Raw genomic sequence first — 25,518 nt, 5'->3', positions numbered from 1 at the left:
GGGCAGAGGGAGAGAATCTCCAAGCAGACTCCCTGCTGAGCACAGAGCCCAATGCAGGGCTCCATCTCACCATGAGATCATGACCTGAGCTGAAATCAAGAGTCAGATGCTTAACCAACTGAGCCACCCAGGCGCCCCTCACCTGGCCCTTCCGTAGCTTCAGAAACTCAGTCTCCAGAAGGCTCTCAACGCTTTGCACCTGCCCTCTTCCTCTCACAGCTGAGGCTTCCCTCTCTGCCCCCAGCCCTCACCAGGCAGCTGAATGTGATGCATGAGGGAACTACTAAGAGCATCCTGTACTTCTATATCCCTCCTCCTAGTGTGACCTTAGGGCTCAGTGTCCTCATCTGTAAAATGGACTCAGGATAACACCTACTTCAGGGTTCTTTGTGAGGATTAGATGAGATAGCATCTGTAAAACAGCACAAAGCCTGACATTTACTAAATGCTCAATAAATACTTGTTATTTATTGCTATTACAATACTAAGTGCTGGCAAACAAGATGGATTCAGCTCCTTGGCCCTATATATAGTCTAATAGGTAAAATAGAGATTATTCGAGTAATCACACATATAGAAACATAAAGTAGGGGGGTGAATGAGGAGCACAGACCTCTGACCTCATGAGGTTTACAGCTAACAGGAGAGGCAATCTGAGGCTAGGATCAGGGATCCGTCTGGGGTAGGCTGTAGTTCCGTTAGGGGCCAGGGTCAAAGCGCTCTGTGTAGCTGGGATCAGGGATCAGCCAAGGCCAGGGGCAGGGCTCAGTCAGTCTAGGGCAAGTCACAGCTCAATTAGAGGTCAGAGTTGGGGCTCAGAATGGGCTGAGCTAAGTCTGTGACTGGGGCCAAGTCAGTTTCATTCCTAGCATTAATTCCCTGTGGGGCTGTTTAATAAACTGTAGGCTTCTCTGAACCTCTGTTTTGTCACTATAAAATGGGGAGATCTCTGCCTACCCCCAGGCTTGTGGGAATTGAGTGAGCTAAGAATGGAAGTGAAGGATTAAAGCTGCCATGCTGCTCAGGACTCCAAGCCTGGCCCCCTGGGGCTCTCCTCCCCCCTGCCAGGCCTGGGAGGTCTCGAAGTCCTTGCCTACATCTCCAGCTGCGGGGAAACCGCCACCTCAGCCCGGGATCGGTTCCAAGAGGAGTCTGGAGATTTCGCAAAGCCCTTTGAACAACAAAGGCCACAGGAGCGATATTTCCTCCTGGGGGCTGACCGCCCAGTGGCTCCTTTATCTTGGCAACTGGGCTTGGAGAGCGGTTCTTGGAAAGAGCTTGTGTGGGGCGTGTGCGGGTGCGTGTGAGTGTGAGCGTTTGTGCACAAAGCCGCTCTTTGTCGCCACCTCCACCTGAGCAGCCTGGCAGCCCTGGAAGTCTGGATCCTTCACAGGTCACCCCATCCGTCCCCTGGCCTCCATGCAGATGTGCTGGGCAGCCAGCGGGGAGGAGATTCTTTGGTTTTTCCTTTAAGATTCTCTCGGAGGAGAGAACTCCAAGAAAACAGGAGCTGCATTATCGCAGGAAGAATCCAGGTCAGGCCGAGGTGGATGCTTGACAACATGGGACAGATGGAAGGGAGTTTCAGTTCTTTTGGAAGGTACAGGACATCCTCAGAGCCCCGGGCCTCTCCCCGGCACACCCAGGCCCCCTGCAGGCAGCTTGGACAGGACGGCCTGAAAGGCTTCCCTCATTCAGGCTCACCTTCAGTCTGCCCTCTGTAAGCCGCCTAGAGAAAGTCCGTGCAGCCCCCATCTGCGTCTCGGACTGTGGGATATGGGAAAAGTCCCGCTCAGGGTCTTAGTCCTGTTTTTCAGTCAGGCTTGGACTAAAGTCCCTTAGACTGGGCTGGATGGAAGCTACAGATACACAGGCAGGACCCTGAGTAGCTGGAAGAGGAGTCTCTCTGCCCGCCTTCGCATCTCCTTCTTCCCCATTCTAGCCATCAGAATCCTGCTGAACCCAAGTGAATGGACAAGGGTGGGGGTGGCAGGTTGCCTACTGGAGGACTGGCCTTGGGGATGGTCTGGAGATTCCTGCTGCAGGTTCTGAGAATAGACATCTGCAGGGGTCTCTACAGTCCCCATTTGGGCAGGAGTCACCAAAACCCAGCCCCTGCTCACAAATCTGCAGGGATGGGAAGCTCATTACCAGGTCTGACTATTGTGGAGTTCTTCTTCATACTGAGCTGAAATCAGCCACCTCCTCATCAGGCCTGGCCTGGGGTGGGGTTGGGGGGCTGTGCCCATAGGACATGTCTATTCATCCTGTTCTGGAACGTCCAACTAAACCATGTGGTACCTCACACACTCACAGTGCCCTTTCCCACATGTTTGCTCCGCTGATTGCTCCTGGGGAAAGCCTATTCGTTGTTTAGAAGCCATTCACAAGCCACCCTCTCCAGGGGGCCTTGCCTGATCACACCAGGGCAGAGGAAGCCCCTTCCCTCTCTTGAGCCCTCTCGGCCGCACCCAGACAGGACGCCCTGAGCAGGACTTGGCATGGCCCAAAGCCTGGCTCACAGCTGGTGTTCAACCTAAATACCATTCTTGTCCAATTGAACTGGAGCTGTGGTGTGAAGGACAAGTTCTGCCTCGAACCTCGGGAACCTGATCCCCGTCTGCCCTTGCCGTGTGGCCTTAGGCAAGCTCTGGCTTTTTGGGCACCTCGGTGTCCCGTGTAGAGGTTGGAGGGTAGTCTATATGGGCTGCCTGCCGGCCTTGGACAGCACTGGATTCTGAATGTCTTGCTGCGGTTTCTGTCCTGTGTGGTATCACCCCCCCGCCCCCGGCATTTTCCTCAACTGTTCCATCCAGCACCTCTCCCCATGCTGGGGTGCCCAGCTGTGGGTGCGGGTGGGGCTTAGAGGCCCTTCTGTGGCAAAGGCCTAGCAGCAGCCTAAGGAGGTGGGTGCAAGCGTCTCCGGGGATGGCACCCAAGGATGAGTGAGCACCCTCTGGCCATGTAGGGCCTCTCCCTTCTCTCTCTCACTCTTGGCGTCCGTAAGAGCTGAGGCTAGGCCCCTGTCTCTTCCGGAAGCCGTGGCCCTGGCCTGGCACACAGCCTTCATCTCCTACCTCTGCCCCTGGAGTATTGATGTCCAGAGTTTAGGGACCACAGCCCAGTCTTCGTGAGGTGGATGGGAGGCACTCAGTCAGCTCATTTTCCTGAGCACCATCTATGGGCCAGACAGGGCCGGGGCACTGGGAGACAGTGCTGAACAAGACTGGCTCTGCTCCAAAGGCCCCGAGTGCTAGTGGGGAGACAGACAACACCCAGATCATCAGTGAAACAAATACACCTGGGGTGCTGAGTGAGGGTTATGAAGAAACTAAAATAGGAAGTGGGGTCAAGGCTCAGTGCATGGGTGGGGTCAGGGTTCAGCCAAGGAGACTGATGGAATGACCAGACCAAGAGTGAGGCCAGAATGACCACACTGATCCATAGCCAGGTAGCCGGTGGGTGAGTAAAGAAGTTGGCCCAGGCCTGGAGGCAGGACTGAAGGCTCCTGGGGGAGAGGGGGTAGGGAGGCGAGGTGGGATCTATTAAACTGATGACTCCAGACCCTAATCCTGTGCCAGGCCTAGGCGGGGAGTTGGGGGGGCACCCCTGCTGGGGTGTAATTTCACGCTGAAGGGTCTGATGGGGCGTCCCAGGGACTGATCCTTTCTGGATCAGAAAACTCACTTCCCTTTGTCGCACGCAGGGCGATTAATGCCTTAACCCTTTGTGGGCTGGCCTAGGGCCAGTGCTACCCCATCCCACCTCCAGCTCCTTGGGATCTAGTCAGAGCCCTTTACCTCCAGCCCAGGGAAGTCCTGGACCTGGTCGTATTTGCAGGGAGGGGGATGCTGTCACTGAGGAAAGCCAGGGCTTGGGTTCCAAAACAACTTGCCCACGTGTCTGTTTCCTTGCACGCAGCTTCCCCAGGCCCTTCCTTGTGCCCCTAGAGAAGTGAGCTCCCCACCCCTTCGTGCAGGTTCTTATAGCTCAGTTCAAGTCCAGTCTCCCTTAGGAGACCCGGGCTCTAGTGCAATCCACCAGCACAGCCTTCCCACATGTGCCGTGACGAGGGGCTCACCACCTCCCAAGGGGAGCCCCTCCCACTGGCAATAAGCAATAAAGCCCATAACCTCAAGAGTCCCGTGACCCATCAGTGAGGAATGAGCACTGGGTGCCCCAGGAGGCTTGGTCCCCTGAACACTCCCAAGCCATGCCTCCAGTAACACTCCAGGGAGCTCCCCGGCCATTTTGTCCAGTGGTGGCAGCCCAGCCTGGGCAGGTCATCACCGTCCGTCGCCCCAGCCTCTCCACCCTCCCTTGCTCGCGTCACCGACCACCTGTCACTGTTCAAAGACCCACCGGGAAGTTGTCGAACCTTCTCTGGCCCCTCCCCTCGCTCCTCCCAGTCTAACTTCAGTGCCTCCCCTGCCGGCTCCCCTGGGGTGGGGGAGAGGGGCAGGGACCTGCTGGGCCTCTTCTAAGCTCCCTGGGTCTCTAAAACCCCAGCACCATTAAAAGAAAGCCCCTAAATGTTATTTACACTTCGGAGTCTTAAAAACCATTAACAAAAGCCACTTAATTCAATTATGTTCCCGGCTGGCTCAGTTCTCAGCACTGAACAAGGGCCTCCCCTTGCCGCCTCCTCCCTCTGCCCGCCCCCCCCCACTGTCATTGTGTCGGGCTAATGAGGTAAACTGAAGCGAGCCCTGTCCCCCCTGACAGGTTTATGAGAATTTAATAAAGCGTGGCCGGGACCAAATGAGTTGCCTCAGCCTCGGAGAGCTCATTGTCTTTGGCGTCAGCGTTTTTTGACTAGAGCCGTCCCCTCCCCCGCCCAGGCTCCTGCCTGGCTTGGCCCCCACTCCTGCCCTCACTGCCTCGCAAGGTGAGCTGGCCGGGGGCCTGGTAGAGGCCAGCTTGTGCCTGCAGGGCAAGGCGCCCAGGCTGAACCCTGAGGAGGGCCGAAACTGAATTGGTCCGTGTGCCCTGGGCCCAGGTGTGTGGTCCCTTGTGCACCTCCCAGCCCTCACACACAACAGACCCCCGGAAGGTACAGGGACCTCTGGGACTTCTACTTCCTGACCCACACCCCCTTCACGCTCACGGGCCCCTGCCAACCTGAGGCTGAGGCCTGGCTGGTGCTACCCTGAGCATGATTCACTTTTTCTTTGCCTATTTGGAGTGACCAGCCAGAGTGAGCTCCCAGAGTGAAGGGGCTTCTCTTCCTGCCGGCCCTCAGTCATGGCTTGGTCCATGGAAGAACACCTTCTCCTTACATTGTCCCTCAAAGGTAACAAGGGGTAGACAACAAAAGGGATTTGCCCAAGATTCCTTGGGAGTCAGAAGGACAGATGGAAGAAACTCCCAGCCTGGGGGCCCCGCAGACACACAAGCAGGCAGGAAGTCCCCACCCGGAGCTCCAGGGGTATCTGGAGAAGGCCCAGCTGTCCTTCCTTCCTCATGTCCTGGACAGCCTTTCTCTGCCTGGCCTCTCAGGGGTCCAATGTCCAGGAGTTTCTGGACGATTCAGAGACCCAGAATTCCTTCTCTTACCCTCAAAAGTATTTCTAGGAGTTATTTCCTTCTGGGGCTGAAACCTGACTCAGTCTGTGACCAGGATGAAAATTCAGTCTTTGTCCAGGGTCAGGGTTCAATGTATGGATCAGGGTCAGAGTTCAGGTTGGGACCAGATTGAGGGCTCAGTGTATGGATCAGGGTCAGGATTCAGTCTGTCACAAGAATAGAGGCTTAATATATGTCCATGATCAAGACTCAGTCTGTGCCCAAGTCAAGGTTCAATCTTTGATAAAAGATCAGGGTTTAGTCAATGGACTGAGTCAGAACTCAGTCTAAGATCAGGATCAGGATTCCGTGTAGCGACCAGGCAGGGTCAAGGCTGAGAGTGTGACCAGATTTAGGTTAGGACTCAGTATGGACTGGGGTGAGGGCTCAGTCTAAGATCAAGGTGAAGGTTCAGTCTATGACCAGACTCAGGACTTACCTGTGACCTTGATAAAGGCTGTCTTTGTCCAGAGTCAGGCCTCCTGCTATAATGTCAGGTTTCAGGGTTGGAGGTGTCAGTAAATCTGGGTGACTTAACACCCCCTACCTCTTATATGCCCATTTCCTTGCTCCCCCTCTTCCTCGGGGCATTGGCCCTCAGAAGGGGAAAAGGCAAAGTTGTGCAGCCTGGCTGGGCTGAGCGGTCTCTATCCCCTGTCATGTGCCCAGGGTGCCCTCTGGTGGCCCTCCTTAGCAGTGCCAATTTCCCGAGGCTTAGCCAATCTATCGGGCCATTTCCTACTTTTGGGAGCCTGGCCCCCAAGAGTATCCATCATTGCCCATCTAGCCAGCTCTATATTCCTGTGTCACCCTACCTCCCACAAAGAAGCAGAAAACAGGAATTGGTCTGTTCAGGGGAACTCCCACACACGTAAGGAGATTTTTCTCCTTTTCTGCCCAGAGCGGGCATCTTAATAATACTCTATTACCGGAGACCTCTGGTCTTGGCCGTGGGATAAGATCCACACCTTTTACTCATTCGGTCATTCAACAAATATCTAATGGCAGGTGAGTACTTGAGTGCAGAGCAGAACTGCTAATCTTTTGGAGCTCACATTCTACTCACTTCTCCTGAATCCCTAACTCCTAGACCACAGACCTCATCAGAAAGGCACTTCTATCAGCAGAAGGTTAGGCGAGATTCATAGCTCGGCAATTCAGAGCTCCTTCCCTCCTCTAGATCCAGAGGTTTCTAGACTATTCTAGACTATTCTAGATTCTGAGTTCTCGGTCTTCACCTCTCCTCAGTTGCCTCATCTAGACTCGTAGCTTCCCCACCACCCATATGCCAATGGCTTTTAAATTCGTATCCTCTTTCCGGAACTCAGCAACTCCAGGACAGCTCCACTGGGTTAACAGACCTTTCACCTTACCACAGCCCTGGCTCTTGCCCAACCCTGTGCCCAGCTGCTCAAACCAAAATTCTAGAAGTTCCTCCTAGATTTCTCTCTTTCACTCCTCGTGAACTTCTCCAACAGGGAGACCTCAAAAATGGGTGTAGAATCTGTCCACTTCCCAGCCACCACTCCAGTCCCAGCCCCCAGCATCTCTCACTGCAATAACCTCCCAACCCGCCCCGTTTTCTCTCTTGCCCCTCAACACTCTATTTTCCACACAGCAGGCAGAGCGATCTTTACAATCATAAATCAGACCATGTCACTTCTCTGCTTAAAACCCTCCAGTGGCTCCACTTCACTGAGAATAAAAGCCCAACCCTGCACCCTGGCTTACTAAGCTATACATGAGCTGAGCAGCATGCCCCCTCCCCTATCCTCCCCAACTGCATCTCCCACCCCTGTCCCTACAGCCCTTCTTTCTTGACCGGACACACAGAGGCGAAGCTCATTCTCACCTTAGGCCTTTAGCACTGGCCATTTCCTGAGTTTGAAATGTTCTTGCCCTAGACCTGTGCGTGGCTGACTCTTGTCCGTCAGAGCTCAGCTTAAATGTCACCTCTCAGAGAAGACCTCCCCAGCCACTCAACAAGTCCCTTATTGTGATTTTCTGCACAGCACTTCTACTAGCTAATATTTTTTGTCTTGTTTACTTACTTACTTATTTACTTACTTACTTGTTTATCTTCTGTCTCCTCCAAGTAGAATGTAAGCCCCTCCTGAATCCGGTCAGAGCTTGCTTGCTCACTGCTATATTTCCAGTGCTGGACACACAGCAGGGCTCAGGAATTGTTTAATTAATTAGTAAAAAATAGTCCTAAGTGGCTGCCCTCATTTCTTCCAATGGAAGAGAGGGAGGAGATCCGAGTTCCCAGCTCCTTAGTGGGCTCCCCCGTCCCACGCTATCAGGAATTCCCTCTGGGAAGTGGGGCTCACCTAACCACCCCTGGAGCCCTGAAGGCCCCAGGAAGCACCCCTCCTTTCAGAAGGACCAGCTTTGTGTTCTGCCCTGCAGCTCCTGGACTTCTGAGGACAGGCCCCGGCGACTCAATTCTCAGAATCTCAGGGAGGGAGTGGGGGGTCTGGCCCTCCTCCCCGTGCCCCTCTGCGGTGTCCCTGCAGGAGTCACTCATCCCTGCTCAAATTCCTCGAGGGCAGGGAGCTTGCTGCCCTGTGCTGTCAGAGTTGTGTCCTCACTTTCCACGGACTGGCCCCCTGGAGCCTGCCTGAGAGGGGCCTGCCGACGAGCGGGGGTAGAGCAATAGTCCAGCTGTGTGTGAGAGAGAGGGGTGCTTCCAGGCCTCGCCGGCTCCTCAGGGGGGGACTGCCCTAGAAGGGCCTGAAGGAGTGTGAGGGGAGGAGATCCCTGGAGTGGCAGGCCTGGAAAGGTACGGGGGTGGGGGGGTGAGGGAGTGGTTGCTAGGGTTGGGTGATCGCAGAGTGGACCCTGGGGTATGGAGACTATCTCCTGGTGTGCCTGGGGGGGGGCACAGATGGGACAAATGATGACCTTCCGCTGGGGGTGGCCGTGGAAGGGAGACTCCAGGGAGTGCACCCCCCATTCTATTCACTCACACCATCCATCTGTGGCCCACTGCCTTGAGCGCTTAGCACATGCTCACTCTTCCTCCCCAGCAGCCAGGCTCCCAGACAGGATCTGGAAGTCTTTGGCGGGGAGAAGAGGAAGGAGCCCTGGTGATGTAATTCCAGGCCTCTGCCAGCAGGTGGGAGAGGGGTTGGGGCTGGGCCTAGCATACCAGGGCTAGAATCTGGGGTGCCTCCTCCTAAGGAGGGTGGCTCAGACCACCTCCGGAGGCAGCAGCGGTGGCCCCTCTCACCTCCTGCTCTACCAAGGCAGCAGCAGATGGCGTCTGAGGCTGCAGGCCAGTGATCCAGAAGCAACGAGACAGGACTGAGCCTGAGAAGGCGGCCTTCCTTGCGTGTGGGTGTGTGAGCGTGCGCGCGCGTGCACACACGGTGGGGGTGGGGCAGTGCTCTGCGGAGAGGTCATCAGCTCCAGGGCCTGGATGCTTCAAAAGTTAGGGCGCATCGATCCCTGTGAATTAATAGAGATGACCTGCTTAGCACCTACGGAGATAGACCCTCTCTTCTCCAGGTCAGCGGGCGGGAGTGAGCAGGAGAGGCAGAGGCAGAGAGGGGGTCAGCCCTTCCCAGCGCTGGTGGGGAGTCCCAGACCAGGCCAGAAGAGCAGTAGAGCCCACCCTGGAAACAAAAAGGGAGGCCGATGAAGCCAAAGGTGGATGGGCAGGGAGTCGTGGCCAACAAGGGGTCCGCCACCATCACTGGGCCCTGCTTTTCCGCGGCCCTGCAGTGAGAGGAGGGGCTGGCCCAGAATTGCAGTACCCCCCCCCCCAGGCCCCAGGAACCTTGCTTCTTCCTGTGAGGCAGCTTCCCTCCCTCTACCAGAGGGCAGAGCATAGGCAGGCCAGGAGAAAGCTGTAGGCTTTGCAGAGCCCTGGGGAGCCCTTCTCTCAGCCTTCTCACTGGGTGACTCACCCCTTAACCACCACCACGCACACCCACACACACATTCACATTCACGTGTGATGTCCGTGTCACCCAAACACTCCCACGCTCCCCATCTCATATGTGTAGCCAAGCAACCCCACGCACACACACACTCATATATTCAACCAGGCCCCACTCTCGCACGCCTGTTCCCATGGATGTTCACAGTCACATGCTCCGCTCCCCTGGGGTCCCCTTCCAGGTCTCCAAGAGGGGCTGGTGCTAGGCAGATGAAGCACTTGGCTGCGAGGATCCCTGGAATCAAGGGTGCTCAGCCCAAAGCCCCGCAGTCAGTCCCTCCCTCCGGGCTGCACCATCACAGAGGACTTGACTCAAAAAAGGTGCTTTATTGAGGAGTGAGGCACATCGGGATGGCACAGTGCAGATCACACTGAGTGAGGCCTTCCTGGTTGGAGGAGCACGCTCACCGTTCACCCCTGTCTGGGCTTCACCCGCAGCTCCCCCTGCTCTACCAGTCAGTGAGGTGCTCAACCCAGCTCTATCTCAGGAGACTACCCTGGCTCAAATCAGGACCCCCCCCCCATTAATGCCAAAAGATCATGTTGGGGGTAGAGACAAGGAGGGCAGGGAGGAGCAGAAGGGGAAGCTGGTGGCCTTTCACAGTGCGTAGGGACAGGAGACAGCCCAGGCTGACATTCCTCCCTGCCCCTGCTTCCTCCCACCCCTGGGGTCAGGGGCCTTGCTGGGAGTTCGACCCTCTCAGAGCCGCTCCGTTCCCAGTGCCCACGTGCCATGGTGGTGGTGGTTGTGTGAGGGATGGAAGGTGTGTGGGGGGGCATTTCATCGAGTCTGGGGAGTGAGGTCAAGTAAGGCCCAGCCGACCCCACTTAAAGGGCCAAGGCACTGCTCCCTCCTTTGGTGAGTGTGCCTCCTCCCTGTCACATTCTCCCTTCCAGAAGTTCCAGACGTGGGACAGATGAGGCCACCTGTGCCCAGCATCGGACCCATATGGACACATTTTCTCTTTTCCTTCCTCTCTCCCACTCCGCACCGAACGGACGGCGCCCGGACGGGGAGTCAGGGCCCGGCACCGGCTCCGCTAGGGGGCGACGCGCTCCCGGGGAAGGTTGAGCTGGACGCCGTCGGTGCGCGGCGCGTAGACGGCTGCGGGCGCGGGGGCGTCCAGGGCGAAGGGGCCGGGGCTGGATCGGCCCGAGGACGCGGCCGAGGCGGCGGGGCTGAGCTGCACGGCCGTGGTGTCCTGCGCCGTGCGCTCGCTGCTCTCCATCTCCAGCGCCACCGGCCCGCCGCCGCCCCGGCCCGGGCCCGAGGCGGCCGCCGAGCGCGGACGGGGCGCGGGGCCCCGGCGGCTACACGCGCAGCAGGCGGCGAAGCAGCCGAGCGCCAGCGCCAGCAGCGCCGGCCCCACCACGAGCGGCGCGTTGCTCCGGGGCGGGAAGGAGGCGAAGGCGCCCACCAGCGTGACGTTCACGCCCGCCAGCAGCACGCACAGGCCGCAGGCGCAGAACAGCGCCGGCGACGGCAGCCCGGGCAGGCGGCCCCGAGCGCGGCTCGCGGGCGCCCGGGCCGCCGGGCCTCGGCTCTGCTCCGGGGGCGGCATGGGCCTGGGGCCGCCGGGCACGCGTCAGGCTCCGTCCTGCCGCCGGCCCGGCCCGGCCCGCATGGCGGCGCAGCTCACGGTCGTCCCGGTCGTCCTGCGGGCACAGAGCGGGAGGGATGGTCAGCGGGGACTCGGCTGCCACCACTCTCGGCTCTGTGGCTACGTTCAGTGCCTGGCCAGCCCCTTGCCTCTGCCTCGGGGAAGCACAACCCATCCTGTACGGGAAGAGTCTGCCCAGCGTTTCCCCACTCAGGCCCTGGAGTCTCTGGTGGCCATCCTCTCTCTAGTGCTCCAGACAGACACAGCCCCTCCACCTCCTCTCCTCCAGGAAGCCTTCCTGCATTAATTGAATTAAGCGAGTGAATGGCTGTAAGGTGTTCAGCAGGTGCCTAGGTGCTCATCAAATGATAATCATCCTGATCAGTAGTCCTAATTAGAGGGCAGATGTCAGCTCTTGAATTTAGACAACTTCCTCCATCCCCCAAGTGGAAAGAAGCCTTAGAAATCATCTGCTCAAGCCCCTCCTTGTCCAGATCAGGAAACTGAAGCCCAGAGAGGTCTAGCAATTTACCCCAGAGTCAGGACCAGGACCCAATGACCTTGCCACCTGGCCTGGGTGTCCTCGCCCTAGGCTCTGGTAGGCACGGCAGTGACATTAACTTTCCTGAACATCAGATGAGGCCCTGGAGTGAGTGGCCACGTGAGAGTGAGGAGCCCTGATGTTTCAGATGGCCAGTGAGAAGGGAAAGTGTCTACACAGGCTGGAGCAGACCCAAGATCCTTTGTAGACTGGGCTTTGTATTAGATTCCAACCCTACCACCATCCCACCCCCAGGATTCTACTATTGAACCTGGACTTGAAAGCCCAATCACTGGGTGTTAGAATTCCTTTCTAGGATTCTCTGTTATATCTGGTTCTGGGATCGACCGCTGGATTCTAGAATTCTGGGAGTGCATGCAGAAGCAAGGGTAATGTAATTAGAATCTAGAGATTTATGGCTTCTGAGAATTCTGTTCTAGAACATGAAATCACAGGTATAAAGGCCCTCAAAGGATAAGATCATAGCTATGGAGCTGTGTTAGAACTGTGGAAAAAACATCAGAAAAGGGCTCTGAGTGGGGATGAGAGAGGAGTAATGGGGTAGTGGTACCACCGGGGAGCAAAGCCTGCCGGATGAGCAACTGAGCATGACCTGGACAAGTGGCCTCTCTGCGCTTCGGTGTTAGCACCTGTAACAGAACCTACCTCATAGGGTGTAGTGATAATTAACTGCTTTCAGCTGAATCAAGTGCTTGGAACAGTGCCTAGAACATAGTGAGAATTCAATAAATGTTAGCCATGTTGTCATCGTGGTGGTTGCCAGAGAAGGGGCCAGAAGGTCTCAGATCTGGAGAGGCTCGTCAGAGTTTGGAAACAGAACAGTTGATCTATCCCCCAGGTCATGCTCAGCCTCAGGGCTGAGATTGTCCTTCCTGAGCGTCCAAAGCCTGCACACCTTGGGGCTGGAGAGAGTCTGATGACTGGGTGAGTGAAAGCGAAGGCTAGTGCCAGGGAGGGACAGCACACTCCTCACTCGGGACAGCCTTGCTCTGCCTGGCCTCTCAGTTTGCAGTAACATCTAATTTAGTTTTTACGGCATGAGATTAGGCATTTCTGTTATATCCCCATTCTATAGATGAGTATATTGAAGCACAAAAAGATTAACTAAATTCCCCCAAGACCTCTGAGTGGCCGTGGCTGTGGCCGTGTCAGGACTCGAAACCTGGTGTCCGGGCCCTGTAGCCTGAGCTCTCAGCCTAGCCTCGGGCTAGGTTTGCTAAATGCTGGTGGAGCGGCTGGAGCTCGGGGCTGGAACTCTCCTCAGGCCCTGTAGATAAGCTCCTGTAATCAGCACTTAACATTGCTCAAATGTCAACAACAGAAGACGGGGCTGGCGTGTTGTGTGCATCTCTCCAGAAAGGTAAACTCACTTTTCTCCTTCCTTGGCTTAGCATACTCAGTGCAACACAGGCCCTAAGCAACGGCTTCAGCTTCCAAGGGCTAATTGCCAATAAATGATTCTTACCTGCTCCTGGATAGAACTACTCCCGGAGTCCCCACCCCAGGCAGGGATAGGGCTCAGGGCCCGTGGGTGTCTCCACCCTGGCTGATTGGGATCTGCGGTGCAAAGGGCGGTCGCAGTTCAGTTTGGGCCACCATCTCCCTCGGGCGGACTGCGACCCTCCAGCTGGGGCTGTTGCGACGTTGGATACTGCCATGCGGCAGGTGCTCTGGCAGGCTCTGTGGGGGGCTGTCATCGGTGCTGTTCACCAGATCTTTTTGGGTCTCCCCGTTCTGAACACATGTCATGATTGCACTTCCTGGCCAATCTGTGATCATTGGCCACGTGAGGGGTTCTGGCCAATGAATTGTACGGTGCAGCACTTGCCGGCTCCGTCGCTTCTGGAGTGTTTAATTTCAGAAGCAGGAACCTTTGAGATGATGCTCTTGCTTTCCCGAATCCTTCAAGCCTTTCTACTTCATCCCAAGCCCAGCCCTCGACCTCATTGCCTGAGCAGGAAGGAAGGTCATGGCTCCGAATCTTAAGTTGTTGGGACTAGAACACACCTTCGCTTTAGTGAGCACTTCAGGCTGCTGAGCTGGTAGAAATCACCTAGTTCAAGCTCTTCCTCTATGGATGGGGGAAACTGAGGCTTGGAATGAGAAAGCTGAGGGAGGGAGTCTGGGGCCCAGGCCTGACCAGAACCGTGCTTTCCTCCCCCAGGAAGGACCCTGACCACTGTCATTCAGCGGCCCATGACTCTGATCAAGCAGTCACCCTCCTTGCTGCCCTGCCTCTGGCAGGAGAGGCCCTGTGGTCTCTGTCTGGGAGTCTAGGCCGGAAGCACTTTGGGGCAGAGGCAGACACTAGAGGCTAAGCCTCAGATGACCAAGACTCTCGACTTTGGCTTGGGTGCGCAACTTGGGGGATTGGGCCCCTCTCCGGGCCTCAGCTGTCAGAATGCAGGGAAAGGTTTAACCGGGTTGTTGTCTCTGAACGCCTCAACCTGCTGTCTCGCTCACCTACCTGCGGTGTGTGGAGGTGAAAATGGGAACCTGCTCAGAAATTTACTGTCAAAATATCAAACGGTTTCTGAAAAATGGTACATTGATCTGTGATACGGCTGTTTTGGGTTGGGATTAGGTCACTCCCCTGAGAAGCCACCTACTGCCCAGGGGTTCTGGTCCCTCTCTAGTGACTCTGTGCTGAGCACTTTTCCTACACGAATACAGTCAGTCTTTCCTACAACCCCGAGACCTGCTGCAGTCCTGAACCCAGGATGCCGTGAGGAAACCAAGGCTCACAGAGGGGAAGGAACTTGCCCTGGTTTACTCCGCTGTAACCAGTAAAGCTGGGGTTCAAACCCAGGTCTGTCAGACTGAAAAGCCCATGTTTCCCCTACACCAGAATTTCCACTATGGGAAGGTGTAGAGATGTTTGACTATTTTTTAAAAATGTAGTAATTGATTATTACTATCCAGCTAATCATCAACAAGCTTGAGGCCCAAGGAGGATGGTCCTCAGTAGGGGGAGGCGAGAGCCCCTGGAAAGGGGAGTCTCTGCCTGAAGCCCCTTCAGGTCAGCTGGCCAGCCCCGTGCCCCCTGCCCGGTCCATGGACCTGGGAGGTCTGTGTTCTGCAAGAGCGGCTGCTTGACCAGGGGCAGCTGCCAGGCCTCCCGACCCTGGGGTCCTGCTCCAAGCGCTCAGGAGCCTCTGGGCGAAGGGGCTGGGGCTTCCGTCCAGGCAGCAGCTGCTAGTCCCAGCCCCTGTCCTCTGGGTGGGATCGAGTCCCTTGTTTGCTCAGTCTGGCTCTTTACTCCGCACTGTGAACCCCTCCACTCCCCTTCATCTTAGCCCTTCTGTTCCCCCTCAGCTGAAAGTCTGGGCCAACTCTCAGGCCCCCAATACTTCTAGCACGCTGTCTATCCCCAGCCCTCTCCCTATCGTTAGGGAGCCTCCCACACCACCATTACTCAGGGCTGGCTTATTCACTACCCTGAAAGCTCTCAGCTTCTGCCCGCTGAATTGTGCCTCCCCAGAGCCCACAGAGCTGCTCCCACCCCCCCCCCCGTCCATCCCACAGGCCACCCCTGCCCCCTCACAGATTCCCCAGGCTGGAACTAAGGCTTGAGGATGAGGTCTGAAGGTGTGGCTACCCAGCTCCTGCATCTGACTCCTGGGCCCCATCATCCTAATCCCTGAGTGCCTGTGCGCGCGCACACACAGACACGCACGCGCACATGCGTGCACATGCACACACGCGCGTGCACACACACGCACTCACACGCGCACGCACACACACGATCAGTGAGCAGACATACCCAGAAATACACACACAGATGCCGGACACCGTGAGGGCTGCAGACGCAGGCCAGCACACAGACAGCCCCTCTCTCAGCGGCCTGCCTAGCCAGTGGACAGTAGAGGCTCTGGAGTTCTCTCCGCCTGGCAGTGTGTGTGTGGCAGGGGGCGGGAGGGGGCAATTTGGAGATAAGCAGAGCTGGAGCCTATTCGAGGGGTAATGGGACTTCCATTCTAGCTGCTCTGATGGCGCCCTCCCCTTTACCGTGGGTCCCCATGCCTGCAACAGGCAAGGTCCTTGAAGCTCCCCTCACTGGGGCTCGGGTTTGCTCTTGGGAAAGTGGGAGTTCGGTCTAGATGATCTCTGCCAGCCCAGCAGGCTCCAGCTTCCCGCACAGCTGAGGGGCCCCGGGGACCTCGGACTCTGCAGTGATCACAGCTCTGTGGTCATCAGACCAAGTCTGCACCGAGGCAGGCGAGGTGCTCCTGGCTGCCCCGGGCCTCCTGCTCTCGTCCAGTCTGCCCTGGGGCTCGCTGACTTGCCCACCAGACTCCTTGGGCCACAGCCCCCAGCAGGGGCCGTGTCTGTGGCCAGATTTGGATCTCCAGCCTCAGTCTGGGCCTCTGCCTCCCCTCCACGCAACTCAGCTGCCTGGAGCTCGTGGGAGGGGTGGGGGGAGGGACTGCGGGCTGCCTGGTGTGGAGGTGGCCTTCCTGCCCTCCAGCCCAAGTCCCCCACTCCGAGGGACTTCAGCATCCTTGGCACAACCGCCCCATCCTGTGCCCTCCTAGTTGGTTGGCTTCTCATCTCCAGTGCCCAATTCCTCCATTCCACCTCAGCGACCCTCTCCCTCACCAGCCCCGGGGCCTCATCACCCCTGTCAGCACCACGAGCCCTTCCAGCTCTGAGAGCCCCAGCCATCCTACCCGTGACTATCCCCTCACCACTACCACTCTAGACACACCGGCACGGCATCTACTGTGTGCCCAACACTCTTCGAAGCCCTTTGCATATGTTATATATCATCTCGGTTAAGCCCCGTGACAGCTCTACAGGCGGATGCTACTGCCACCTCTGTTTTCAGATGGGAACACAGAGGCTCCGAGAGGTTGCCTTAGTTGCCCAGGGTCATAGACATGGTGATAATATGTGGCAGATCTGGGATTCACACCTAGGTGGTGCGGCTTCCAAACGCGTGCCCTTGGCCGTGACTCCGTGCTGCCTCTTGCTGTGACTGTGCTCTGATCTGGGGCCCTCCTGCAGCTCTCAGCATTTCCTCCAGAGCCTCTTGCCCCCACGTCCTTCTGCATACTACCTGACCCGTGACTCCCTTGCAATTTACCTTGTCTTGCAGCTTAACTTCTTCCTTTGTCCTTCTGCCAAAGCCGCCCAGCAAAGCCTCCACCCTGCCTCCTCCAAGTCTATGCCCAAACTGCTAAGCCTCATGGGTGAAAAGAAAATCACCAGCCATCACGTCTCTGGGATCACTCAGGCCTTCAAGGCTCCAGGGGAACCTTCCCCCCACCCAGTCAGTGCTCATCAGCCCCCCTCACCGGGACCACACCTCCTCCTGGATGCACTCATGCCCCTCCCGTCCTAAAACAAAACCAGACCCTCCTTCAACCCCACATCTGCCTCCACTTAACACCCTCTCCCCTTCCTCAAAGCACTGTCTACACTCCCTACCTGTCTACACTTTACCTCCGCAAGACTCATTCCACTCCAATCTGGTTGCTGTCCCAACACGCTCTCTCTCTCCTCATTGCTGAAATCAGCAAACGAGGTTCAGTCTTTAGCTAACCTGACCTCTCCACAGCTTTGGCCCTGCTGAACCCTCCCTTCTGGAAGCACCCCCTTCCTCTTGGAAACAGGCTCCTTAAACTTCATCTTCTCCCACAAAGCCCAGATACCCAGCCAGAAACCCGAATTTCAGCCTCGCTCTTCCTTCTCCCTCAGGCTTTCCTCCACACGTTTCCAACCCAATCCATCGCCAGTCCCCTGCAGATTCTTCCCTCTGTGTCTCTAGAAACCATCCCTTCCTCTTCAGTCTCCATGCTACCCCACCCACTCCCCTCCCCCATCTCTCCCTGCTGCATCCCTCCTGGGCTCCCCACTGCTGCCTCCTGGCTGGCTTCTTCCAGGTGGCCCCCTTGATTTTGCTCAAGTGGAGCCGAACTCAGCAGGTGCAGTCAGGTGAACATGCTGCCCCCTGTGCCTGAAACGTGGTCGACTTCCCCTTCGCCTGGTTAACTCCAGCTCAACCCTCGGAGTGCAGCTGGGCAGTCACTTCCGCCAGAAAGCCTTGCCCAACTCCCCAGATCAGCAGGTCAACTCAGGTGTCTGGGTCTGCATCCTCCAGCGTTTTTCCTGGAAGACCAGCATTATATCCACCTTAGAGCTGCAGTGGAGTGCCTGACTGTCCCCAGGGGCCCAGGGAATGCTGGTTAAACAAATGGTGAAGAGAGGAGTTGGTCACAGGGGTGTCCTGCCTTCCTGGCTTCACCTGGGTCCTGGTTTTGAAGTGACTCTGTGCCCACTTCTCTCTGATTCCCTGATCACTTTGGGCCTTGGGAAGTGGTGGCTGTCAGCAGGGCCGGGACTGGAGGTGGGTCCTGGGGCAGATTCTCACGGAGTTACATAGAACAGGGAGGGATCAGGGTCAGCAGAGGGGCCCAGGGCAGCCACTGCATGCTATATGTCCCCTTCCCTTGTTTCCCTCTACGTCCTTCTCATCTCTTTTCGAAGTCTGTCCCGGGCTACAGGTACCTGACCTCTTGTCTGGGCACTACTCCGTTCTGCTGGGGTTTCAGGCTGGACGGAGCCTGTCCTCCACTCCCTCAAGACTCCCCTCCTGGCCGCCCTCTCCCGCTGGTCTCATCCCCTTGGTCCCCCTCCAACCTCCCCCAACTCGTGGGGCTTTCACTTGCCTGAGCCGGTCGGACGGACGCTTCTCTGAGCAGCCCGGGCCAGCCGGAGGGCAGGATCCCGCGGGCGCAGGGGGCCGGGGGGGGGGGGGGGGGGGGGCGGGGGGGGGGGGGGCGCAGGCCCGGGCTGCCCGGCCCCGGGCGGCCGCGGGCGGGGGGGCGGCGGGCGGCGGGGTCCGGGTGCCCCTCGCGCAGCGTCGCTGCGGCCGCTGGGCTCCTGGGCGCCCGGGCGGAGCGGCGTTCTCACCGAGTGTCCTCCCCTCTCCCGCGCCGCACCGCCCCTCTCCCCTTCCCTCCTCTAGTTCGGCGGCTTCTAGCACCTTGCTCTGAGCTCCCAGCACCCCCGCGGTCTCCGGCCCGGACTTTGGGGGGCCTGGGATGCCGACGTTGCCACTCTGGAGCGAGGGACGTAGGTGGCACGGTTCCGTCTGCAGCCCCTTCCCTGGAGGGGGCGGGGGTGGAGCTGTGGGGGCAGGGAGACTTCGGGGGAAGGGGCTTGATTTGAACCACCCTTCCCCAATCACCGCCCACCAACCCCCCCCCCCCCGAATGGGGTGTGGCCACGAGGCCCTTCCAGGAGGCGACACTATCTCCCAGTGGGATCTGGAAGGGCCTATTGGGGATGAGGGGGTGGGGAGGGAGGACTAGGTGGGAGACCGAGGTGCTGACTTCCAGAACCTGGAGGTGTTCAGCTGGAAGAGCATCTCCTCCAGCCTCTGCCTTCATTCATTTGCTCATCCATTCATAAACCCTTCCTGATGTGAACCATGTGCCCCCCAACCTTCCTCCGGACAGGGGCCCTTCGAAGGAGGCACTACACCCCGTCCTCTGGCTGCAGAGGAGGAAACTGAGGTGCAAGTCCCCATGGCCTCTTGCCCAGCACCCCCTGCACTCTGGGAGATGCAGAGGCAGGATGTGAGTCATCCCCAGACTCCAGCCCCAGCGTGGTCAGTCCTCCCGATCGGCCAGCAGGGCTGTGACCTCCGGGGCTGCCTGGACCAAGCACTCTCCACTTCGGTGTGTTCTCTGAACCATGGTTGACTTTCTCTTCACCTGGCTAACTCCAGCTCAGCCTTCACCGTACAGCTGGGACATCACTTCCCTCAGGAAGCCTTCCTTAACTTCGCAGTCCAGCAGGTCAGATCCGGTGTCCAGGTCTGCATCCTCCAACTTTCTTCCTTGAGGACGGCATTATATCCACCTTGTGGGGCCAGCCGGGCACAGGCACAGTTGAGGTCAGAACAGGGCTCTGGGACAGAACTGATTTCATTTATTGAACAGACCCCTGGAAGAGCTGGGTCCAATGACCTGTCCCTGCCCACACCCACTCCATGCGGAAATACTGGAGGGTTCCAGAGCTGCTCAGAGCTGAGAGAGCACTTCCCCCCTAACACGACCCCCCATACCACCCTGCCCACTTGGCCCAACATCACCTTCCAAAGCATGGGTGTGGAGAAGGCATGAGCTCCACATGGACCACTCCTGTGACCAGGTTGAGGGGGCTGGGGGGTTGGGGTGGAGATACACTTGGGAGGATGCATCTGGACATTCACTTAGACTGGGGGGAAGGAGGTCTCAGGGGTCCAGTTCCAAGGGTCTTTTGAACCCCTACCTAGTTCTTCCCCAGTGGACATAGCCCTTGCCTTTTTATGTGTTCATGCCTCAGGTTATTCTACTCTGATCCCCTACACCATTCTGTGCTGGGCTCTGCCAGTCAGTGAAGATACCAAAGCCCTGCCTTGGGGAGATCACGCTGGGGGAGGGTTGGTGGCGGGCCGAGGGGTCCCACCCTCCCCACAGCTCAGGCCCCACTTCCCCCATTCCCACCCCTTCCATCCTTGGGCATCGTTCTGGGGTGCTTCAGGTGAGGATTGAAGATGGGCAGGAGGAAGGGTTTCCTTATTGATCAAGGGGGGCCCCCAGGCCCGAGTTATGCACTGATAACGCTGCTGAGGGAACGGAGAAGGGGCAGCGAGCAGGCGGGATGGGGGGTAGAGAGGAGGGAAGTGCAAGGGGGGGGTACTTCCCTCAGGCTGGAGGAACCACAGGCTTCATGACTGGCCAGCATTTATGAGTGGAGGCCTGTCGCACTGTGGCCAGGGGCTTGGTCCCTGTGCAGAGCACAGCAGCGGGTAGGGGCTCTGGTGGGGAGACAGAGGAGCCCTGGATACAAGGCCTGTCCGTCCAATCTCTCACCGCAGGACTCGATGAGTCCCTTTCTCTGGAGGGCCTCAGCTTTCCCATCTGTACAATGACGTGGTCTCTGCCACTTTTGGTTTGGTTTTACAACATTCACTGGGTACCTGTGGGCCTGGTCCTCTGGCCCGGGCTCTCGAGAGGAGGAAGTAGACAGGGACCACTCAGAGTGACGTGGGCTGTGATGAACGGAAGCCCTGGGGCTGGGGGAGCACAGCGAAGTCAGGGGAGGCTTCTGAGAGGAGGTGTCATCTGCACTGACCCTTGAAGAATGAGACTCTTCCCAGCTTGTCCTCTGCTCAGAAACCAGGACAGAAGCCTCATGGAGCAGATGGCTCTGTGGAGGTCAGACCCTGCTCCACCCTGAGGGTGTAGGTGAGTGAGGAGGGGCGTGGAGGGCGTAGCCACGTCTTCGGCACAGCCACACACACCTGGGCCCGGTCCTCCTTGCCCCAAACCCTGTGGCTACATGGGTCTTGACGTGGCTCTCCAGGGAAAGATTGGGGATTGTTTTCCCATTAAATTTAAGCCACTAACAGCTTTTTAAAAGAGTTTTTTTGACACAGAGAGAGAGTGAGAGAGCGAGCACAAGCAGGGGGAAGGGGCAGAGGGAGAAGCAGGCTTCCCGCCGAGCAGGGAGCCCGATGCGGGGCTCGATCCCAGGACCCTGGGACCATGACCTGAGCTGAAGGCAGACGCTTAACCGACTGAGCCACCCAGGCGCCCCTAAGCAGCTAACGTTTATTGAGCACCTACTGTGTGCCCTGACAGTGACCAGAAAAGGGCAACTATAGTAGGTTTTAGTAGGATTAGTAATTGTTTTGTGAAAAAGAAGCCTTCAGCCTGCCTGGCCACTGTGGAGAGAGGGAGGCACAAAGGAAGGGGATGAGGAGGGTGTTGTGTTACGGGGATCCTTGGAAGTGGGCCTTTCAAGGTGGGGGCTTTTTTTTTTTTTTTAAGATTTTATTTATTCATTTTTGAGAGAGAGAGAGCACGGAAAGGGTAAGGGGCAGAGGGAGAAGCTGGCTCCCCGCTGAGCAGGGAGCCCGATGCGGAGCTTGATCACTGGGATCATGACCTGAACTGAAGATGGACACTTAACCGACTGAGCCCCCGAGGTGGGCAGAGAGGAATGGGAGGCCTCCAAGAGAACACAAGCCAAAGCTTGGAGGCTGGAATGTTTGAGATTGTTCAGGAGCAGTGAGAGGGCGGGGGCGAAGAGGGAAGGCTGGCGTCTCATCTGGAGTCAGATCACCAAAAGCCTTGAAGTGTGGAGTCACATACCAGAGTCAGGACAGGACTCGGCTCAGGAGCCACCTCCTCCTGGAAGCCCCTGGGTCGGTGCCTCAACTGGCCTCCGCGTCATGGCAGTGACCATTTTGTCTGTCCAGGCCATGCTCCTGTCCGGTTCACTGCTGCCAAGAGCCTGTCCCTGAGGAGTTGCCCAGAGTTTTTGCGAACCTGAAAAAACCTGGTCCAGCCCCTCTACCTAGCCAGTGAGCTCTAGAGGCCCGGGGCCAGGCCTTAAGGGCTGAGGGATCCCCTCTGTGGTTGCTGTGGGCCTGTGGTTCATTTCCGTGGCCAGCCTGGAGCGAGAGACTGAGATATCTCTGGCCCCAAATTCCAGAGAAACCAGTCAGTAGATCAATAAGGGAAGGACACTGAGCTGCAGTCCAGAGAGAAAAAACCAGGTCAAAATCCTGATACAAGGGTCCCCTATGGAATGTCCAGCAGTACCCCACTTCAGGCCCTGCCCAATGCTGCCGCATGGAATCCATTTGCAAGAGCTTTGCCCAAGCGAATGCAGGGCTGGTGTCTCCAGGGCCCGGTTCACCTCTGGTTTGGACCCAGGAGGGCTGTGAGATCAGGGTAGCAGGCAGGGAGGGAGGGCAGGGTGTAGCCCCTCAGCCCCTGCCTCAGCCCTCCCCAGTCCCCTGGGCCCCTGGCTTCAGCTTCTCCAGTGTTCTGCTCACCGTGGACAGGCTGCTGCGGGCTCCTGGGGGAGAGATCAGAACAGGGCCGCCTGAGCAGACAGACTCCGGAGCAGAGCAACCCAGAGGGACCACGGGGGGGAGAGGGGCATCCCAGGGGACCGTTTCTGCTGAATTTAAAGAGCACAGATGGTCAGAATGGCCCTTCAAGAGGACAGCAGCATGGTGGGGGTGGTTAGAGAGAGGACTCTGGGGCCAAATACCTGGTTTCAGGTCTGGCCCCACCACTTCCTAGTTGCCTTACTTAATCTCCCTGTGCCTCAGTTGCCCCACATATAAAGTGGGCCTAATTACAGTACCTTCCTTATGTGGTTGTTTTGAGAATGGAACAAACTAACATATGTAAGTGTTTGGAGCAGGGTCTGGAATGGGACCTTTTGCTGGGATTAGGCATCCTCCACTGGTGGTAGATGCTGTGGGCTGGGGCCATCTTTGAGAAACTCCTGCCCTAGAATTTTCCAGTGTGTGGAGATGGGAGAGGAGGATGTTCCATTTCAGGTACCAGCTCTGAGAGTTGGATTCCGTCATTGGAGAAGAGAGTGAAAACGTAAACTGGGGCATGGGACCTAGGGACGGTCCCAGTGTCCATGGTGGGCATGATGGAGAAGGCCTGAAGTCAAACAAGAGGAGCCTGGCTCAGCTTGGAGCAAGAGGGGTTTTGACCAAACACATGGCAGAACCGCCTGATATGCTGGCTCCCGGTGACTGGGGACGTCCCTTCTGCGTGCCCCTCAAGGCTTCTCCCAGGGTCTCACAGAGCTGCTCAGCCAAAGAGCAAAGATGGAAGATGGACTGGAATTTTTAAAACTTACCCTCTTTATTGCCATTGGCACTGGATCTTCCCTCCCCATGGTCTGGCCCTGGGTGGGGGTGGATTCTCAGGCTCCCTGCGGGATAAGACCACCCCAGGCCCCATGGTTACTAAGCCATTCTCAGATCAAGTCTTGCTTTGGGAAGGGAAGTCCTTCCTGCTGGCTCATCTCCATCCCTGCTGCTGTCTTTGCTCCACCACATTCCTTGAGGTGTCCCACATGATTAGGGAGTGGAGTTGGAAGAAACGGGCCCTTGAAGGGGAGGAGGGCAGACTTTTTAAGGAGGTGGACGTCATGGGGAGAACTAGGAATATATAAAGCCCCCCAGGATTGATGGAGATGGTAGCATGTATGTGGGGGGCAGAGATGAGTTAAGGAGCTATACAGGGGTCCTGAGGTCTTAGGAGTGGTAGAGGGTGTTTATGGGGGCTCACGGAATGAAATGGGCTTATCTGGAGATCTTGGAGGCTTTGGGGGAGTTGGAAACTCTCTCGGGGGGAGATGGGAGTTCTGGGTGCTCTGAGCTGGCTGAGGCACATTTGTAGCAACAGGCTGGAGTCCGCTGCACGGTAGTCATGGCAACGCTCGCACACCGCACCTTGTGCGCATGCGCGCACACACACACACACACACACACACACACACACACACACACACAGCCAGGAGCAGTCACACACATGGGCTCGGCTCCACCGCACAGTGTGCCACAGACTTACACACAATGGGTCTCACCCAGCGGTCCCTGGAAGAGGGCTCTGCTGGGGGCTGGGGGGGACTCACCTATGGTGGGCAGAATGTGGTCCAGGTTGAACCGAGCCTTTAGGAACGGGTAGGCCAAGATGAGGATCCCTGAGAAGAGAGACACAGAGGGGTTCTGTGATGGGGAAGGGGCCTGGTTAGTGCCGGCTGCATGAAGCTGTGGGTAGGCTGTGAGCCTGGGGGTGTTTTCTGAGGGGGATATGGGTGTGCGTGGGAGGAGCATGAGTGTGTAGGTTGGGACTGTGGGTGCGTAAATGTGAGCCTGTGAGTGTTGGGAGGGGGCGGCCCCCCAACACCCAGCCCTAAGGGGGGGCAGGGAGTCGTGCCTATCTGGGGAAGGGGCTCCAGGCTGTGAAGGCCCAGGCTCCTGGCTCCAGCCTCCCCAGGTGATTAGCATGGTTGGCTTCCTTCCTTCTCAGCCGGCTGGAAGTGGGCCCAGCTGACATCACCACCGACTCTCCTTTGCCCCACCCTCCCGTAGGGCGGGACTGGGAGCTCCTGAGCAGGCTCCTTCCCACCCAGACCTGGGGAGGGCTTAGCAGAAGAGTGGATGGTGCCCTACCCACCCCCATTTTATCCCCAGACCAAGTGTTTGTGGCCTTTGGCAGGAGTTTGCAGGTCCGGATGCCAAGAACCCACCAGCCGGGTGCTTCTGGCTCTGCTTTTGCCCCAGTGTGGTGGAGTGGGGAGAGGGATGGTACTCAGCATCATTGTGGGGATATCAGTGGGACTGGCCCAGATAGACAGATGGTCAGATGCCTGGAGAGACAGACAGATGCCCTGCCAAGGTGTACCAGGAAAGTTGGATCTTATCTTGGCTCACAGAGTGTCCCGTTGGGACCTCTGAACTCTTTTACTTGCCCCCTGTCAACCCACCCCCAACAGGCTGATGAATTCCACCAAAAACCCAAGGGCCCAGAGCTTGGACCTAGAGGACCAGAGGGGGAGCAGCCAAAGAGGAGTGTGGCAGCCAGCTCCCTTCTCCACGGTGTCCTCATCCCTGGCAGAAGGAACCTCACCCCAACCCTCCTCTGCCTCCCCGCGCCCCGACAGCTGCCTTGCTCACACCTCTAGCTTCCGTCCTCCCCAACCAATTCCTGTTGAACCAGCCCTTCCCTCCATTTCTCATTCACCGGACCATGCCCCTGCTCCCTCTCTGAGCCCGGCACCTGCTCACCCAGACCGGCGGCGCCAATAAAGATGCCACCCACGGCAGCTGCAGCTTTGGACACGGACACACCGATGATGATGCTGCCGGCCACCAGGCCGAGGGCCACACAGGCCAGCTGTAGGCAGTGGAAGTCTCTGCTGCTGATGGGGATGTCCATGCAGGCCTGCCCAGGGCACCGTCTGCAGCCGGTGGCGCCTGTCCCCAGGAAAGCCCCAGAGGGCTCGGTTCTCTTGGATGGGTCTTTGTTGGA

At 57.6% G+C, this 25,518-nt stretch overlaps 2 protein-coding genes across 3 annotated transcripts; both read right to left on the bottom strand.

The window, feature by feature from the left end:
* Positions 1 to 9,834: 9,834 nt before the first annotated feature.
* On the bottom strand, positions 9,835 to 11,070 carry TMEM275 (transmembrane protein 275). Its single transcript, XM_032416943.1, has one exon. The coding sequence runs from the start codon at positions 11,068 to 11,070 to the stop codon at positions 10,549 to 10,551; it is 522 nt and encodes a 173-aa protein (XP_032272834.1). The 3' UTR covers positions 9,835 to 10,548.
* A 10,534-nt stretch (positions 11,071 to 21,604) lies between these two features.
* KNCN (kinocilin) lies at positions 21,605 to 25,425 on the bottom strand. 2 transcript variants are annotated; one of them, XM_032416933.1, is made up of 4 exons: positions 25,275 to 25,425; positions 24,119 to 24,187; positions 23,339 to 23,413; positions 21,605 to 22,531 (listed from the first exon to the last, which is right to left on the bottom strand). In XM_032416933.1, exons 1-4 carry the CDS (start codon positions 25,423 to 25,425, stop codon positions 22,452 to 22,454), a joined length of 375 nt encoding a protein of 124 aa, XP_032272824.1. In that variant the 3' UTR covers positions 21,605 to 22,451. The 2 variants fall into 2 exon arrangements, with proteins under 2 accessions (XP_032272824.1, XP_032272831.1); XM_032416940.1 differs by lacking the exon at positions 24,119 to 24,187.
* Between the last annotated feature and the right edge of the window lie 93 nt (positions 25,426 to 25,518).

The sequence above is a fragment of the Phoca vitulina genome, unplaced genomic scaffold, assembly GCF_004348235.1.
Source record: "Phoca vitulina isolate PV1807 unplaced genomic scaffold, GSC_HSeal_1.0 scaffold2, whole genome shotgun sequence".
In the NCBI taxonomy this organism is placed as follows: Eukaryota; Metazoa; Chordata; class Mammalia; order Carnivora; family Phocidae; genus Phoca; species Phoca vitulina.
Note: the sequence above shows the minus strand (reverse complement) of the source record. Positions and strands in the feature narration are given on the sequence as shown.